Raw genomic sequence first — 16,584 nt, forward strand, 5'->3', positions numbered from 1 at the left:
GGGAAAATTTCCAGGATACCAGGTCATTTGACAGTTTCCAACAGAGCCTCCCTTCCTCGTCCCAACAAAATACATAGCACTCTGGTCATCTTGACAAATATAAACAGTGTCCTGGGGGCACTGAGTGCCTTGTGCCACCTGAAAAGTATTTCTTCAGGGGTTAGAGTGTTGGAAAATGCAAACCTCCTAAGTAAGAATGAGGTCCCAGTGATGTTGGTAGCTTAGTGGTTTCTTTCCAAACTAACTATGTTAATATTCAACTACTTTAGTTAATGTTCACCTGGGTTAATGAGCAGCTCCTGGGATTTCTACATGAAGAGTGAAGTTACACACTAACCACCATAAGCTTTCATCCTTTCTGTTTTCTCTTTTCCAATACAATTGTTATCAAATCACAAAGATCACAGATTTTTATGTTGATTTACCTTAAACGAACTGTGCACCAATGTTTCATCTAAATCAATGACCACACATTTCTTTCCATAGTCAAGCACCGTCACCTCTGGAAGAAGGTACTTAGCCGGTGGCTAAAGGGGAAAAATAAACCAATATTACCTTTATGTAAAAGACAAACCAATCAGTATTGTATTATACTACTTTCAAACATTTAAATGCCTGGTCAAGCATATAATGGACTTTTATTAAGAACAATAAGAATAAGTACTTTGCAACTGAAGCTTTATCAAATACTGTGCCACGATATGAATGACTACTATGAAGTCCTAGGCTTTGGAACCAGACAAACCTGGTTTCAATTATCAGCTCTGTCACTTTCTTGGTTGTAAATTGGGATAATAATACCTACCATGAAAGGTTTTTGTTATCAGTTATAATGGCAATAAAACACCCAGCATTTTGCCTCACACATATATATATTGGTGGCTACAGTTGTTATTAAAATGGATTGCACAAGAATGAGTATTTAATTATAATAGGTACTGTAACAATGGAGGTCTGTTTCGTGGGGTCATATTTTGCCTGTGGCACATAAGTAGATTTTAGAGCTATGTTGGAACCACAGAATTTTTTTTTTTTTTAGTGACTGAGATTTTTAAAAAACCTGGAGGGAAACTATAGGCCCACCAGCAAAATGTGGTCCAGAGTTACCCCCAGCACTAGGAAACAGAAATAAAACTAATCCAGGTACAGTGCCACCTTGTGCCACCACACTGTGGTATAATACTGAGCAAATGTGGTATTTTTACCCCTTGGATTCTCCGCCTCTGAAAGTTATACTTTAATCCACATGTTATTTGTTGACCAAACAATCTATTTATGTGTCTTAGTAGCAGGTGACTCAAATCTCATGATAAAGAAGTCATAAAGAGTTAATAAAATGCTAGGTATCTTCAGTCAACCATAAAATGCTAGGTATCTTTGGCCAATCTCACTCGATTTAGAGGATTTATTTCTTTAGGCCTTGCCTCATTCTAGAAATGATCTGAAGTATTTTAGTCTACTTTGTGGCACATTCAATATCCAGTGTTAACTAATTAATTTTCTGACCTGCACAGAAGGTCAAATTCTCTTTAATATTTGATACAAAAGAAAATACAAGGAAATATCTATTCTGAGCTCCCAAAGAATGGACAATTTAGTTCATCAAATAAAACAAGAAAAAAATGAAATCAAGCTGTATTTCCTTTTACGTGGCCATTTCCTCTTTTTTATTTTTTTTGGTTCAAACTGAAAGTCAGTTAATGATCAAAAGTTAATTTTGAACTTTAGTTGGTTCATAGTAAATGTAACACAGGCAGTCAACAGGTTAGGTAAATTTGCAAGTACAATGGTCACCTTGGCAGAGAGAGACTGTCCAGGGTTGCCCAGGAAGAGGCTACGTGTGGAGACATAAACATTTCTAACTCCATGTTTCTTCCTTCCCAACGTCATCCAAAAGAAAGAGCCTTTCCGGCCTCTCACCTCTCTCAGCTGGAAGCAATCCTCCCTAATCCTGCAGCACTGTGAAGGGATGCGGGGATGTGCCTTGGAGACAGGCACGGAATTCGAGGATCTAGAAAGGACTTTGTCCTCTATTACAAACCAGTGAGTCAGCAGGTTATTTTAAAAAAATTAAATTTGCAAAAAGTTTTGTATCAAAAGGTGTTTTAAAAAGGCAGAGTGTGATGAGCTAAGTGAACATAGTAGAGAGAATGTGAGTCATTTCTGTTGTTTGGGACAGAGCAGAAAGCATGCTTGTGACCAGAATAAAATTTGTTTGAATTTTTATTACACAATTATTTAATATAAAACACATTCTCATTGTAAAGATTATAGACACCAGACAGATAAAACACAATCATTCTCTTTTCTGTGTCTCCCTTTTGACATTAGTGTCTATCTAGTCCTTTTCCTATGTGTTTATAAACTACTAAAACATTGTAACTTATTAATTTAATTGTTAGCCTGGAAAATAAGGATCTAGGAATTCTAACCCTAGCATCTCTGAAAACATCAAAGATCTGCCAAAAGTGGTTCATTTTCCAAACTCAAGAACAAAGATTACTTTCTTAGCACAGTTAACCCACACTTTACAAGCATTCTTTAACAGTAAGTAAAACCCCTCATGGTGTTATCTAAGACAGAAAAGTTAACAGTAAGTAAAACCCCTCATGGTAAGATCTAAGAGAGAAAATATGGAGAAGGGTGAGAAGGGTGAGACTCATATTAAGCAAGCTATTGATTTTAATTTGTGCTGTAGGGAACAAGGCCAAGTTGGGAGGCAGCAGGCTAGGAGGCTCCATTAATCCTCTGATGTTTCCTAAATGCACACAGCTTCCCTGAGAGCTTGGCTTTAGATTAATGCAAATTCTTGAGCCCATGGGTAAGAATTCTTTGGGACAGCTGTGTCCTTGGAAATGTAAGGATGCTATAAAATGGCAATACAGTGCTTTGTTACTTCAGTTGATCTGTTCAGGTGATGCTTGAATCATTAACTAAGAAATGTCCTGAACCAAGTTTTCTCTAAGGTTTTCATAAAGCTGAAGAACAAGAGAAATACCAGTCATATCAAGAAAGGTCTTTCTTATACAAAATGACTTGCTCAAATGTACACAAAGAACATTGCTGGGGGGTGGGTGGAGGAGGACCACGGCTTGCCATCCATGGTTTGGGAATGGTTTTCATTCCTGTTCCTTTCCTGGGAGTAAATCTGAAATTTCCTGTCCTTGGCAGAGCACTGGCAGTCATGAATAGTTAACACTAAGCTTATTTCCTCTTGGAGTACCCACCCCACAAACTCTCATAAATCTTACAGATGTAGTACCTCTTCCTAGTACATTGGATTATTGTTTCCTTACTTAAGATTTCTCAGACTCAAGGTCTGCATGCTGTGCTCCCCAAGCCCTCAGAGCTCCGGGTGGATGTCAGGGCCCAACGCAGGAGGGGAGCAAGAGGATCTCTAGACTGCTTTTAATCAGAATAGCTGTCCTGCTTGTATATTCTTTATAATGCTTTTGTGGAAAGAAGTGTACTATTGCTGTATTAAAAGCCTTAGGCAAATAGCATAGAAACATAGCTGTTAGAAAACAAATCCTCTCCTCTTTCACCATTTTTATGGCTTGGTTACACTGCAAGCCTCATGTTTGTGAGCATCAGTGTGGTGTGTAATTTAAGCAAAAGTGTGGGGTCGGTAGGACTCAGGACACAGCCTCAGTGGCGTTCCTCACTGGGGTCAAGGCATTCGAGTGCTCACCTCAAGTCATGACCACCCATACATCAGCAGTTTCAAACTTTCGTTCCCTCTGCACCTTTTCCTTATCTTTCAATACCCGATGTTCACCAAACAGCCCATGAAGCTTCCCACTAAGGAAGGCCCTAAATCCTGGCCCATAGTTGGGAGACGAATGATACTAATGGTAAGGATAAAAATGTCATTTCCAATAGGCATGCAAAACATGATTACTCACTAAATGGTGCTGGGACAACTGAGTAGCCACTTGGAAAAAAAGACAGTTTCCTACTTCATGCCTTACACCAACAAACATTCCAAATGGATCAAAGATTTAAAGGTGTAATGGTGAAACTATTAAAAACGATTAAAATACTAGAAGAAAATATACAATCAATGAGCATAAAGGATGACATTAATATTTACTTATATAAAATTAAAACTTCCTCGTGGCCAAAATAATTATAAACAAACAAGGCCAAAAGATATATATTTGGGGAAAAGTACTAATTTCCTTAAAATTTAAAATGACAAGCAACACAGCATAAAAAACTAGAAGAAATGAATAGAGAAGAAGAAAGATAGCCAATGATCTTATGAAAAGCTGTTCAAACTCACTGATAAAGAAATGAGATAGGGTCCGGCTCTGTAGCCCAGGCTGGAGTGCAGTGGCGCCATCTCAGCTCACTGCAACCTCTGCCTACTGGGCTCAAGTGATCCTCCCAAGTAGCTGGGACTACAGGCATGCACTACCATGCCTGGTTAATTTTTTTTTTTTTTTTTTTTGAGACTGAGTTTTGCTCTTGTTGCCCAGGCTGGAGTGCAATGGCATGATCTCAGCTCACTGCAACCTCCCCTCCCGGGTTCAAGCAATTCTCCTGCTTCAGCCTTCCAAGTAGCTGGGATTACAGGCATGTGCCACCACACCCGGCTAATTTTGTATTTTTAGTAGAAACGGGGTTTCTCCAAGTTGGTCAGGCTGGTTTCGAACTCCCGACCTCAGGTGATCCACCCGCCTCAGCCTCCCAAAGTGCTGGGATTACAGGCGTGAGCCACTGCGCCCGGCCTAATTTTGTATTTTCAGTAGAGATGGGGTTTCTCCATATTGGTCAGGCTGGTCTGGAACTCCCAACCTCAGACGATCCACCCGCCTCGGCCTCCCAAAGTGCTGGGATTACAGGCGTAAGCCACCGCGCCCAGCCGCCATGCCCAGTTAATTTTGTGTATATTTTATAGAGATGGGGTTTCACCATGTTGCCCAGGCTGGTCGTGAACTCCTGAGCTGAAGCCATCTGCCTGCCTCGGTCTCTCCAAGCGCTTGGGTTATAGGCGTGAGCCACTGCTACCATTCTTTACTTTCAGATTAGCAAAGATTGAAACATTTGATAATCATTTTCAGTAAGGGTATGAGGCCATCTCATAGATACTTCATGGGAATGTAAATTAGCATAGGCTTTTGGACAACAATTTGGCTTTAATGTACCAATACTGTAATATTATATCCTTTGACCTAGCATTTCCACAAATAGAAACTGATCACAAAGAACTATCATACAAGTCCATTAGCACACAGAAAAGAGGATATTTTTAAGAGAAATATTTGTAATAGCACAGAAGTGGAAACAAAGTAAATGCCATCAGTGAAATATAAAACAATGAGGCAGATATATACCTACTAATATTTGGAAAGATGTTCAAGGCATCTTGTTAGAAAGTAACAAGCAATTTGCAGAATGGTGAATACAACACAACTTCATTTATATAACTATGTTTGTGTTTGTCTGGAAAACTTCTGGAAGGATAAATAACATATATTAAAAGTGGTACTACCTAGAAGGCAGTAGGATTACATTGAGAGATATTTTCTTTTTGCTTTAATCTTTCAACTTCATGTATGTATGGTATGTATATATGTATTTCCACAGGTGTTAATCCCAAATCCTTCAATATTTAATAATTAACTATGAGCTTGAATTATTGTTTAGCAAAAAATTAAAAGACCAAACCTACACATACAAACAGAGCAGCAAGCGAATGAAAAAAGAGGGGTGAAGTGACAGGCACAGATGGGGACCCCAGCTACAGTTGCTCTGGTCACCACAGGCTTAGAGGATTCTTTACCTTCAGTGCCTGAAGAAAGCTTTCAGGAGGTTGTGGGATCTGGTTTGGAGGTTCAGCACAAGCCCGGATTTCTGGTTCTATGCATGGAACCCTAAGATCTCAGGGCTCCCAGCACTGACCAGGTCCCCCTGAGGTCCAGAAAGGCCAGGACCACGCTGCTTACGTAACCTGCAGCCTTTTCAGGTAGGTGCAAATTTTGCAGGGGCTCCCAAGACTTGGTTCCAGGGCTGAGCTGGCCTCAGATGGACTTGGGATCAGTCCTATATGCTAAGCAGGCAGTGGAAATCACACTGTGCCCACTAGTGGAACTACTTTTCTGGAGGTCATCATTCAAAAATGCAAGTTCCTTTGGCTCGGCTGTTTCTTTGGGCAAGATAGTTCATAGGTTCACATGGCCTGACCCAACACCTCACATGTAGGATACAGTCAGCAGTTTATTATCCATCACCAGGATCCATTACATAAGGAATTTTCTTCTTGTTTCTCTTATTCCAGAATTCTATACATGGCTGAGTCTAGATTTGTGGGAAAAGGGTCCGTTTCTTCAGTGGGGTTTTTATACTGACAAGTGCTTTTGTTCTGCACTTAACTTTGCACATGGCTGCCAATTAGCTTTAAGAAAAAACAGTAATAGTGCCATTGAAGGTGGAAGGAGAGATGCTACCTGCCATCATTTAATGTAGGTACCTTTGCGGAAAAAAAAAATATCAAAAACTACTTTGTATAAAGGTTAAAGAGTCTTCTGGTATTAACTCTGCTGGGCATCTCCCTCAAACTCTGGATAAAAAGTTGGGTTGCTAGGTCAATCTTTTTGATCAAACCCAGTTTTCCCAACAAAGCCCAACCCTCAGGCACATGGGCAGTCAGAATCACTACACAGACTCTTGCAACTCGTTAGTCAATCAAGAGTTAGAGTTTTGAGAAAAATGAAATTACTGTAAACTTTTTGGGCAATTTGTAAGTGACATGTACTACCAAAGCCTTTGGAGTCGTCAACCTGTATGCATGAAATCCATCTACTCCTTCTATGTAAGATTGCTGTGTCTATTGGATGTGAAAAACTCCAAGGAAAGAGAGATGAACAGATTTGAATCAAGTAATCTGAATCTGATCATCTTTACAGACTAAAAAATTAATTTATAGACACATTTTGAAACCTAAATCCTTCTCTAAGGACATAAGACTATTTGAAAGGTCTTGTTTGATACAGACATCTCGACTGTAAGTTTCTTTTGGGAGTCAGTCTTCAGTTTACTTCTTGCTGACTGGCCTCAGGCTGGGTGGCTGTGCTGGCAGAACAGGAAGAAGAGAAGGGACAGCGGATGGCTGAGGGGTGGCTGGTGCAGGACTGTGCTGGGGTGGAACAAATTTCAGGGCTGACAACAGAAGTGAGGGTGGCCTCAGGGAGTGCCCAGCTGGGCAGAGTTGCAGCACAGCAGGCCTGTGGGATGGGTCCTGCAAGTCCAGAGAATATATTTAGGGTGACTTCTCTGATCTCGGAGCTACAGCCATACTACCACTGATAAGTTAGAAACGGTCCGGTCACCTGGGACCTGGGCTTGGTGAGCCCAGTTCCACTGGGACTGAACCTGCTGCAAAGAACTGTGTCTGGGCAAAAGATTGCTCCCGCCAATCTATGGAGTTGAGGCTAAGATGGTGGGGTGTGGGTGAGGGTTCTGAGCAACCTCAGCTTATTCAGCTTGGAGATCCTTCCCAGAGAGAAAGGGAAAATGAGAATTGGGTAAATGGATGCTGGCTGCCTTGCTGTTCCTGAGAAAGGAAACTGTCTCGGTAGAGAACTTCCTGCTCACAGTTTAAACTGTAGCTTCAGTTTTCTTTTTAAAAGAACAGAGCTGTTTACACCACATGATAAACAACATAAGCAATAACATTTAAAAAAATCCTTTATATCAGTAGGCCCAAAGCCACACGATTTTATGACCGTTTTAATAAATAAAATTAGATAAATATACATACACTTGGTATGGGAATGACCTGCCTCTGGTCACCCTGAGGAAAAAGAAAAAAAAATCATTGTCAGGTTTGAAGAGAAGATCATATTCTCAAAAGAAACTTCAAAGCCCTCTCGAGCACAGCAGCTGCATGATCTGCCATTCTCTGTACCTTGGTGGTGTTTAATGAACAGGAGGAATCCGAAAATTTTCCACAGTTAAGGCATGAGGCTCCTTCTGTCTCTCAGACACCCGTTCTGCTAACAAGCCAGGCTGGGCTCCTGAGGCTCACCAACCATTTTGTGTATTTAAATAGTGCCTCCCTTACTCCCAGGAACTCAATCCTTAATTAAAAAACAAAAATAAAAACTCATACTTTACTTTAATCCTTGATTCCTTCTAATAACTGTTTGTTTTTTCTTTTAAGCAAGTTTTTCCCTAAAAAGACTAAGTCAATATCATATGCAGGGAATGGGAGACGTGTTCATCAGATTACAATGACCTCCTGGTCATTCCAGGAGCTCCTCTAGGGGAAGACTAGGGAGAGGGGACCAGGCAAGGTACAAGAAATTCCCTCCCAGGCAACAGACAAGGGGACAGCTTTCTCCTTCAAGGGAAATACAACCTGTATTCACAGGGAGTGTTAAGAAAACCTAGGCCCCAAGGAAAGGCCTCAATTATTCCGCAGCCCCAAATGCCAGCCATTCCAAACCTAATTGATGGAAACACTTCATTATAGCATTGTTAAGAAATGCTAATAAAAAAGTTTATTTCCACTGAGCATTTCCAGTTTCTGTTTCTTCTTTTTTAGATGGCCTAATAAGGCGATGCACTGCTTCATGCCTTGTACACTGAAGAATTTGTGAAAATACATGTCCATTTTTATTAAGAGGGTTACAGTGATAACGAGGTCTCACATGAAAGGGCCAAACCTGATGGCTGGCAATGGCAGCTGGCTGGCACCTTTCTGAGCTCTGTTTTGACACTAAGAACAATTTAGCAACTTCTTGATTATCTCTAACCCCTAGTCATCACCTCTGCAGTATAAGAGCAAGTATCATTTCCTCTTGAGATGATCTCCACAGTTCCTTCCTTTTTCAGATTTTGGGCTTGTCTTCCTTCTGACATCACTCAAGGCAGAGCTATGCTGCTCTCCAACAGACAATGCAATCAAATAAATCAAAGTTTTCAAGAACTTGCACAGATAAATTCATTTAAGAAGCTTTTAAATAATATTATTCCTAATACTGGGACTAATAGTAGGTCACTGCTCCTACAGACATACTTGGTGGAGGACATACTTTTAAAAAAACTTTTATTTTAGGTTCAGAGGTACATGTGCAGGTTTGTTATATAGGTAAATTGCATGTCATTTACCTATGGGGTAAATGGGGGTTTACTGCACAGATTATTTCGTCACCCAGGTAATATGCATTGTACCCAAGAGATAGTCTTTTCATCCTCACCCTCCTCCTAAGCTCCACCCTCAAGTAGGCCCCAGTGTCTGTTGTTCCCTTTGTTGTCCATGAGTATTCAGTGTTTAGCTCCCACTCATGAGTCAGAATGTGCGGTATTTGGTTTTCTGTTCCTGCATTAGTTTGCTTAGATTAATGGCCTCCAGCTCCATCCATGTTGCTGCAAATTACATGACTTCTTCTTTTTCACGGCTGCATAGTAGTTGGTGGAGGAGATTTTAACCAGAAGTTCACATCCTATTTGGGTCTCCTTATTTTTATTTTATTTTACTTTACAGACGGGGTCTTGCTCTGTCACCCAGGTTGGAGTCCAGTGGTGTGATCATGGCTCACTGTGGCCTCAAACTCCTGGCTTAAGACATCCTCCTGCCTCAGCCTCCTGAGTACCTGGGACTATAGGTGTGTGCTGCCATACCCAGCTGGGCCACTTCAGAGTAGGGTTTCTCAACCTCAGCACTGGTGACATTCTGGGCTGGGTAACTCTGTTGTGAGGGATGTCCTATTTGTTGCAGGATGTTTAACAGCATCCTTGGCCTCTGCTCACTAGATGTCAGCAGATGCTCTCTCCCCCTCTAGTGACAATCTGTCTTCAGACATTGCCACATGTTCCCTGGAGGGCAAATTATCCCAAGTTGAGAAGCTCTGCTCTAGTAGGAGAGTGCAGACATCCCCTGCACACAGGTGCACCTTCAGAACACACTTTTGATGAGATGAGCACGTCCATGATGCAAGAGATCACAATAATGCATCTGAAAGGCCTGACAAAATGTCCACTATGAGCAAACAAAAGTGCTGATCTAGAAGGATATTTGGGCTTGAAAATTACCCTAGAAGCTTACATGTATGTATGTCTGTGTATACAGCATGAGGTATGCATGTATTTGTGAGTGTCCAACAATCCGTTTTATGCTGTCTTTGCCCTTAAAAGTCCTCCATGGTCTTTGCCATTGGGGTTCTGACTCCTCCCAGCCTCTGGAAGCTTCTGGTCTGTAGGTCCAGGTTGTGGCTGTGATGGTGGCAATGGCTGCTACCCCAAGCTGCTGCTGCAGAAGCAGCTGGAAACTCAAAAGGCTCCAAATCCTCATTTCTCCAGGGCAAAAGTAAATATGCAGGGTAGATAGAACCCTACAGGTCATCTGCCCCATTCTGTCCACAGCCTTCCCTCTTCCTCTGGCATGCTGAATTCCGAGAGGCACAGATACTTAAGGAATCAGCAGTAGAAATGGGCCTGGAATCTGCTTCCACATCTAATAGGCCTGGGCTTTGTGTTCCGAATGTCCTGAGCAAGCTAGGGTCAAGAGGCAGAGGGTCCTCCTCTGGGAATTCACTGCCCCACTCTGACAGGGCTCTTTCTCTGGTGTCTGGTCTCCCGGATTGACTAGTCAAGTGTTATGGAAATAACGTATCACCCCACTTTGGATTAACTAAATTAACTCAAAGTTAACATAATTCTTTATAAAGCCATCTTGACAAATGTTAATAGAAGGAAGTTCATGAATGAACAGTAAGTCCAAGTGAGCTCAGCTCTGTTGGAGGAACTGCCTTTAAAGGCTTCTATTTCCTGATAGATACAGCTGAGTACCCCAGGAAAGCTTCCAAGGCTGCCATGCCATTTCCTCATATCATTTCATCTACAAAGATACCAAGCTGTCTTCCTTATTTTCTTTCTAAAAATTTCTCGGTTCTTCTTTGACCTTTTTTGTCCCAGAAGAACTTAAGCCTTTCTATCCAGAAACAGCACACACATTTCTCATAAACATGAGAAATCAAAATCTTTTATGATTTGAATCAACTTTGGAGGAGTCTTTTGGGTTTTCTATGTAAACAATCATGTCATCTGCAAATAAGACTAACTTTGTATCTTTTCCATGTTTATACCAATTGTCTCATTTTCTTGGCTTATTCCATTAGCCAGAACCTACCATTGATTTTTCTGTGTTGTTTGCTGTTTATTTTTTGAAGATAGCTTTTTATCATGTATAGTTTTCTTCTTTGGTGGCACTGTTGATTTTATATATAAAGGTTTATGGGCTACTATACGGTTCATGTATTAGACTATTTGCCATAAAGTGCCCCTATTTATCCTGTTTAATGCTTTTGAATTTGAATTCTGCTTTATCTGATATTAACATTGTCACTCTTGCTTTCTGTTTGATCTGCTTTGTATATTTTGCCCATTTCTTTATTTTCCACCTTTATCTGTATGTTAGATGTTATGTCAAAAACTGTCACCTACTGCAACTGTCACTAACACTGTCCACCAAATAATTCCAGTTTTCTTTCTGAATATGTGGGAGGATTACACTTCCATTCCCCTTGAACTTAATGCAGTCATGTGACTTACTTTAGCCAATAAAATGTCAGCTGAAATGAGCCATGTTTTTCTGAGTTTTCTGAGTGAAAACTTTAAGAGCCAATGTGATTTATCACATTTCCTTTGTCCTGCTGTGACAGTCATGGAAGCAAAGAGATGGGGTATAGGCATGTGAATGAGGATAAGATGGTTATACTGTCCAGTATGGTAGCTACTAGTCACATGTGGCCACTGAGCACACAAAATGTGGCTGGTCCAAATTAAGATGTGCTGTAAGTGTAAAATACACATCAGATTTTGAAGGATTAGTAAGATAAAAAGAATATAAATTGTCTCACTAATATTTTTTTCTATTGATTACATATCGAGATAATATTTTGGATATAGTGATTAAATAACATGTTATTAAAATTAACTTCACTTGTTTTAAAAATATTTTCATTAATGTGGCTACTGGAAAAAATTAAATTATACATGTGACTTACATTACATTTCTGTTGGATAGTGCCACAGAACAAAAGGCTCAGCCTCAGCCAACCCATTATAAACAAGTAGCATGAGTGAAAAATAGACTTTTATTGTTTAAGCCTCTGAGGTTTTGAGGTTGTTACTGAAGCATAAACGAACCCATACTGACTAGTGTATCTACTCATGAGTCATTCCTCCCTTCTCCTGATTTTGTTGAGAGCAAGAATATGCTGGGCTAAATTCCTCCCCTGTTGCTATTGGATAGCCATGTGACAAATGGCTACACCCAATTGGTTTGACAAATTCAACTGTACACTGTTTCCAAGAACATATCTGCCATCAGATAGAAATGATTTTGGCAGTAAGTCAAAGAAATCTGCCAGGCACTGTGTCAGGCCAATAAGACATAAGCAGAAGTCTCCTGGGTTTTTCTGTGAAAGCATTTACTTTTCATAAAAGGGACAGACATGGCCAGTGCCACCCCTCCCTATCTTTTTCCTTTAAATGTGGATAGGATATCTAAAACTTGTGACTTTGAGATCATAAATAGCAAGCATGAGGATGAAGGCAAACACACCAAGGATAGGGGAGCAGAAAGACAGAAAAACATGTTCTTGATGGCATCATCAGAAATATAAACCCCAGTAACTACCTGACCCAGGCTTTTTGTGTGAGAAAAATAATCCCCTAATTGTCTAAGCTATTATTTGTCAGCTTTCTTCCTTTTCTTTTCTTTCTTTCACACTTTCTCTCTCTCTCTCTCTCCTTTCATTCCTTCTCTCTTTTTTTGTTTCTTTCAAGACAGGATGTTGCTCTGGCACCCAGGCTGGAGGACAGTGGAGCGATTAAGGCTCACTGCAGCCTCAACCTCCAGGCCTCAAGTGATCCTCCTGCCTCGGCTTCCCAAAGTGCAGGTATTATAGGCGTTAGCCACCATGCCCAGCAGTTTTCTTTTACTTACTGACAAAATCATTCCTATTTGATGACAGGCATATTCTTGGAAATATCATACAGCTGAATTTGTCAAACCAATCTGATGTAGTCTTGGTCTTTGTTAGAAGAATCTGGTTCATCAAACTAGGTTTTATGCCTATTCTTTATGTTATGTTTGCTATTTATTATTTGTTCTTTTTCCCTTTCCTTAATTTTGATGGCTTGTTCAATTTGTTTATTTCTCCTTTACTCCCTCTGTGAATTTTAAAGATCTATTTTCTAATTGTGCCACTTGTTACAGTTCTATTACTAGTTCTATTCCTAAAAATCACGTTTGTTTCTACATTGGGGGTTTTTTGAGACAGGGTCTTGCTGTCACCCAGGCTGGAGGGCAGGGTGCGATCATGGCTCACTGCAGCCTCGACCTCCTGGGTGCAAGCAATCCTCCCACTTCAGGCTCCAGAGTAGCTGGGACTACAAGTGCACACCTCCACATCTAGCTAATTATTTATTATTTGTTTTGTAGAGATGGGGGTTTCCCTATGTTGCCCAGGCTGGTCTCAAACTTCTGGGCTGAAGTGATCCTTTTGCCTTAGCCTCCCAAACTGCTGGGATTATAGGAATGAGCCACTGCACCCAGCTTAATTCTAACCTTTTTTTTTTTTTTTTTTTTTGAGACTGAGTCTCGCTCTGTCACCCAGGCTGCGGTGCGGTGGCGCAATCTTGGCTCACTGCAAGCTCTGCCTCCTGTGTTCATGCCATTTTCCTGCCTTAGCCTCCCGAGTAGCTGGGACTACAGGCACCCGCCACCAGGCCAGGCTCATTTTTTGTATTTTTTAGTAGAGATGGGGTTTTACTGTGTTAGTCAGGATGGTCTCGATCTCCCGACCTCGTGATCCGCCCACCTTGGCCTCCCAAAGTGCTGGGATTATGGGAATGAGCCACTGCATCCAGCCTATTTCTAACATTTTTAACAATTATATCATAACTGAGTATCAATCTCACCCAGATTTTTATGTTTTGTTCCCTCTCTGAATCATTACATATCTAAGAAACTTTTGTCTCAACAGATAAATGATATCTTGGTCACATACAGAATTTCTGGTTTCCATTTTTTTCCCTCAGTAGCCTATAAATATTTTTTCATAGTCTTCTGGCTTTTAGTGTTGCTGATGAGAAGTCTGATACTAATATAATTGTTTTCCTTGAAAATAACTTATTCTAGTATCTTGTAAGACTTTCCCTTTGTCCTTAAACTTCAAAATTTCTACAGATACATCTAGGCATGCGCTCCTCTAACTAATCCTGCTGTCGACTTGGTAAGCTCCTTCAATCCACAGATTCAAGCTTTGTCTTTAGCTCAAGAAATTTTTCTTCTACTACTTTTTCTCTTTCTGGAACTCTTAACATTTGCATGTTCCATCTCCTAGATGCCTGCTGTCCCCTCTCACAATTACCATCTCTGTGTTTCTGGTCTGAATCGTAAGATATTTCTTCTTCCACTTGCTTTTCCAGAACATGAATTGAGTTCCCACCAGTGACCATTCTCCTTCTGTTTGTTTACTGAATTTTTATATTTAGAAATCATGAGTTTTTAAATTCCAAATGTTACTTTTGTACTCATAATTCATTTCCTGAGTTGTCCGTTAAAGTTCTCTTCCATCTCTTCCATTAGTTTTACCGTCGTGGGAGTCTCATTACAGTTTTTTCAACTTGGACTTTCTCAGTGGAGGCTGCATTTTTCTTTGCTTGCACCAGGTTGTGGGTTCCCTTAGTGTCTGTGCAGGTCAGTCTATGAGGCTCTCTGGGAAGTGGCAAATGAGTGAGTACTGCAAGGCCCAGCAAGGAATGCTGTTTTCATGGCCCAGCAGAGCCCATGTTAACAAACCTCAGAGATGAAGAAAGCCGCTACACTACTGGCTCCTCCAAGGCACAAGCACTGGAAGCAATCCAGCTCACCAGGGCAGCCCCTCAAAGGACCACACACATTGTGTGGGCAGTATGAGCCCTTTCCAAGGCGATCCGCCAGCTCCTTCTGGCTAGTGGACCTCATGGGACTATACATTCGAGTGTTTGTCCAAGGACTCAGGGAGATGTAAGCATTTTCCTCTGTTGGTGGTTCCCTGCTTCTTACTGAGTAAGAGAGAGAATAAATCCTGTGCCTGCTCTCTACCCTGAAGGTGTCAGGAAAACTGGGGGCCTTAATGCACTTTCCAGGCTCCACCAGCAGGCCCACCTGGGTTTATCCTGGGAGGGAATTTTAACAGTCAGAGCCATGTGCTCAGGCTGTCATCTTCCCAGAATTCCCTTCTATACATCCATATGTGGTTTTAAAATAATTTTTTAAATCATATAAGTAATTTAAGCTGATTTTCTGAAAACTGAGGAAAGTATAGAGGGAAGGAGAAAATCCTAGCTATAATTCCACCAGTGTGAGCAATAGGAGATACCTTCATATTTCAGCATACGTCCTTTTAGTCTTATAAATGCTTGTGTGTGTATGTGTGTGAGAGAACAAGAGAGACACTCTATCCATTTCTTTATATCAGCAATGTTTATGACATATCATTTTGAAGGGCTGTATGCTATTTGATTGCACAGTTAATTCTATAGTTTTTTTTTTTAAACCAACTGCCTATGGTTGAACATCAGGTTGCTTATAATTTTTCGGCATTATAATCTATGCTGGGTGGGACCTCATGGTTAAATCTTTGCACATTCATAATTATGTCCATAAAGGGTAACTGCCTGCATCAACAAATAGGGATATTTTTAAGGCTTTAAGATCATATTGGCAAATTTTCCTCCAGAAAGGTGTCATCAAGTAACATTGTTACCAGCAACTTATTTACATTCTCTATCCTCCCTCCTACCACTCCATGCTAAAACCAAATATTGTGTTTCAAAATATCTTTGATAAGTTGAAAGCTGGAAAACGGTATCTCATTATTTAGTTTGCGTTTCTTCGATTACTAAACATGTTAAATATTTTTCATGTATTTATATGTGCAACATTCTTATTTTTTCATGTTTGACCATATGAAAACCTTCAGCCTAATTCCTATGCTTCTACACTCCAAGCCTGTGAGACAAATCAGGCAACAGCAGTGTTCTCAGTCTTGCAGAAGCAATGTGGCTACTGTCACAGCCCACAGTCACTCCTGGTCTATGATATCAACAAGACTGAACCATCTGTATTTCTTATTTTGTGAATTACCTGTTTGTGTCCTTTGCTCATGTTATTTGGAATATAAAGCTTTATGACTTTTGTGTCCTCAAATGTCAACTATCTTCATGATGAATAATCTTCTTTCGGTGATTTTTCCCTGAAATTCCGTTTTGACTGAGATTAATATTATAACCCTTATTTTCCTTAATTTATACTTGTATGAGGTCTCTTTGCTCATCCTTATTCCTTATACTTTTTTTTTTTTTTGGAATGGAGTTTCACTCTTGTCACTCAGCTGGAGTACAGTGGCGTGATCTTGGCTTACTGCAATCTCCGTCTCCCAGGTTCAAGTGATTCTCCAGCCTCAGCCTCCCGAGTAGCTGGGATTACAGATGCCCACCACCAGGCCCAGCTAAGTTTTGTACTTTTACTAGAGAAGGGGTTTCGCCATGTTGGTCAAACTCCTGACCTCAAGTGATCTGCCT

The 16,584-nt window shown here is 40.6% G+C and overlaps 1 protein-coding gene across 1 annotated transcript in view; it reads right to left on the minus strand.

The window, feature by feature from the left end:
* Window positions 1-16,584, minus strand: part of CTDSPL (CTD (carboxy-terminal domain, RNA polymerase II, polypeptide A) small phosphatase-like) — a 40,234-nt gene that overhangs the window by 19,381 nt on the left and 4,269 nt on the right. The window contains exons 4-5 of the mRNA XM_011999515.1: window positions 7,766-7,798; window positions 426-527 (exon numbers count right to left, since the gene is read on the minus strand). Of these exons, the coding sequence (XP_011854905.1) occupies window positions 426-527; window positions 7,766-7,798 (135 nt within the window). The remainder of the gene's footprint in view (window positions 1-425; window positions 528-7,765; window positions 7,799-16,584) is intronic.

This window comes from Mandrillus leucophaeus, unplaced genomic scaffold, assembly GCF_000951045.1.
Source record: "Mandrillus leucophaeus isolate KB7577 unplaced genomic scaffold, Mleu.le_1.0 Scaffold595, whole genome shotgun sequence".
Taxonomy (NCBI): Eukaryota; Metazoa; Chordata; class Mammalia; order Primates; family Cercopithecidae; genus Mandrillus; species Mandrillus leucophaeus.